This window comes from Penaeus monodon, chromosome 29 (assembly GCF_015228065.2).
Source record: "Penaeus monodon isolate SGIC_2016 chromosome 29, NSTDA_Pmon_1, whole genome shotgun sequence".
In the NCBI taxonomy this organism is placed as follows: Eukaryota; Metazoa; Arthropoda; class Malacostraca; order Decapoda; family Penaeidae; genus Penaeus; species Penaeus monodon.
This window is the reverse complement of record NC_051414.1, coordinates 6,728,759-6,729,793: the sequence shown is the minus strand read 5'-3', so window position 1 is coordinate 6,729,793 and position 1,035 is coordinate 6,728,759. Positions and strand designations below refer to the sequence as shown.

The window sequence follows — 1,035 nt, the reverse complement described above, 5'->3', positions numbered from 1 at the left end:
TTCAGGCCCCAGCAGCGCCCATGGCGGCCCCTCCACCATCCTTCCAGCCCGTCAAGGCCCCGGCGGCTCCCGCTCCGCAGAAGCCCTTCGGTGCTCCTGCAGGAAGCGTGGATGTGCGCTCGCACATTCCCAAGAAAGGTACTGTAGATTTAAGTGTGCACGCTCTCGTTTACGTTATTTGATGTCAATATCATTTTGGGATTCAGATTGTAAAAACATTTGTTTGTTTATATTTTTTCAAAAAATTATTTAATTTGGGTGAATTGATATAAAAAGTAAATATGGGAAAGGGGAGAACAGAAATAGACAGAGCAACAACCCCCACATTCAACATCTGCATACAAAAAAATGTATATAGAGGAATGTTACATGTAAAGTTGTTGTAACAATAACTTTCTTTCTCGCTTTCATATATTGACATACTTTGCGCTGTAACTCTGTAGTATACACAGTAATCCTCATATAAGAAGACCATATACCATGTCAGTATTGTACCTGGACAGTCAAATACAGTCAAATACAGTCGAATACCCACAACAAATCACGGCAAAGTCCAATACAACATTCCGTCATTGAAGAATAGGCAAAGACAGACTCCAACATCTCACTTAAGTACGACCAAGCGCCAGACATCTAAAGACTTCCACCGACAGAGGGTTCCGGTCAGAAATAACGACCTTCACGTGATTAGTGGCTGTTTGGTTATGAGAGCGAGGGTCTTCTGGGATGGCTGCCAAGACGTGTGGTGCTTGAGGGCCGACCGAGATGCGACTAAACTTTCTCTCTCGATTTAATGCTTCTGTTTTGTATTAATGTGAAAGTGTAAAGTTGTTGTTGTAATCGAGATTATTTCTTTATGTGAGGGGTAGACTGATTAAGAATATAAGTCATTAGCAGAAGTTGTTTGAAAATTCGTCATGTGATCAACTTGGCTTATTTATCAACATCTGGGAATGAACGGAAACTCGGCCGTGACACATTAATCTCCGTACCCTCGAAGTGTGTATTAATAACCTGGCGTTCGAATCTGTGCGC

The 1,035-nt window shown here is 42.2% G+C and overlaps 1 protein-coding gene across 1 annotated transcript in view; it reads left to right on the top strand.

The window, feature by feature from the left end:
- LOC119591919 (PDZ and LIM domain protein Zasp-like) overlaps window positions 1-1,035 on the top strand; it is a gene marked incomplete in the record, with an annotated part of 137,443 nt that overhangs the window by 125,925 nt on the left and 10,483 nt on the right. The window contains 1 exon segment of the mRNA XM_037940673.1: window positions 1-138. Within this exon segment, the coding sequence (XP_037796601.1) occupies window positions 1-138 (138 nt within the window).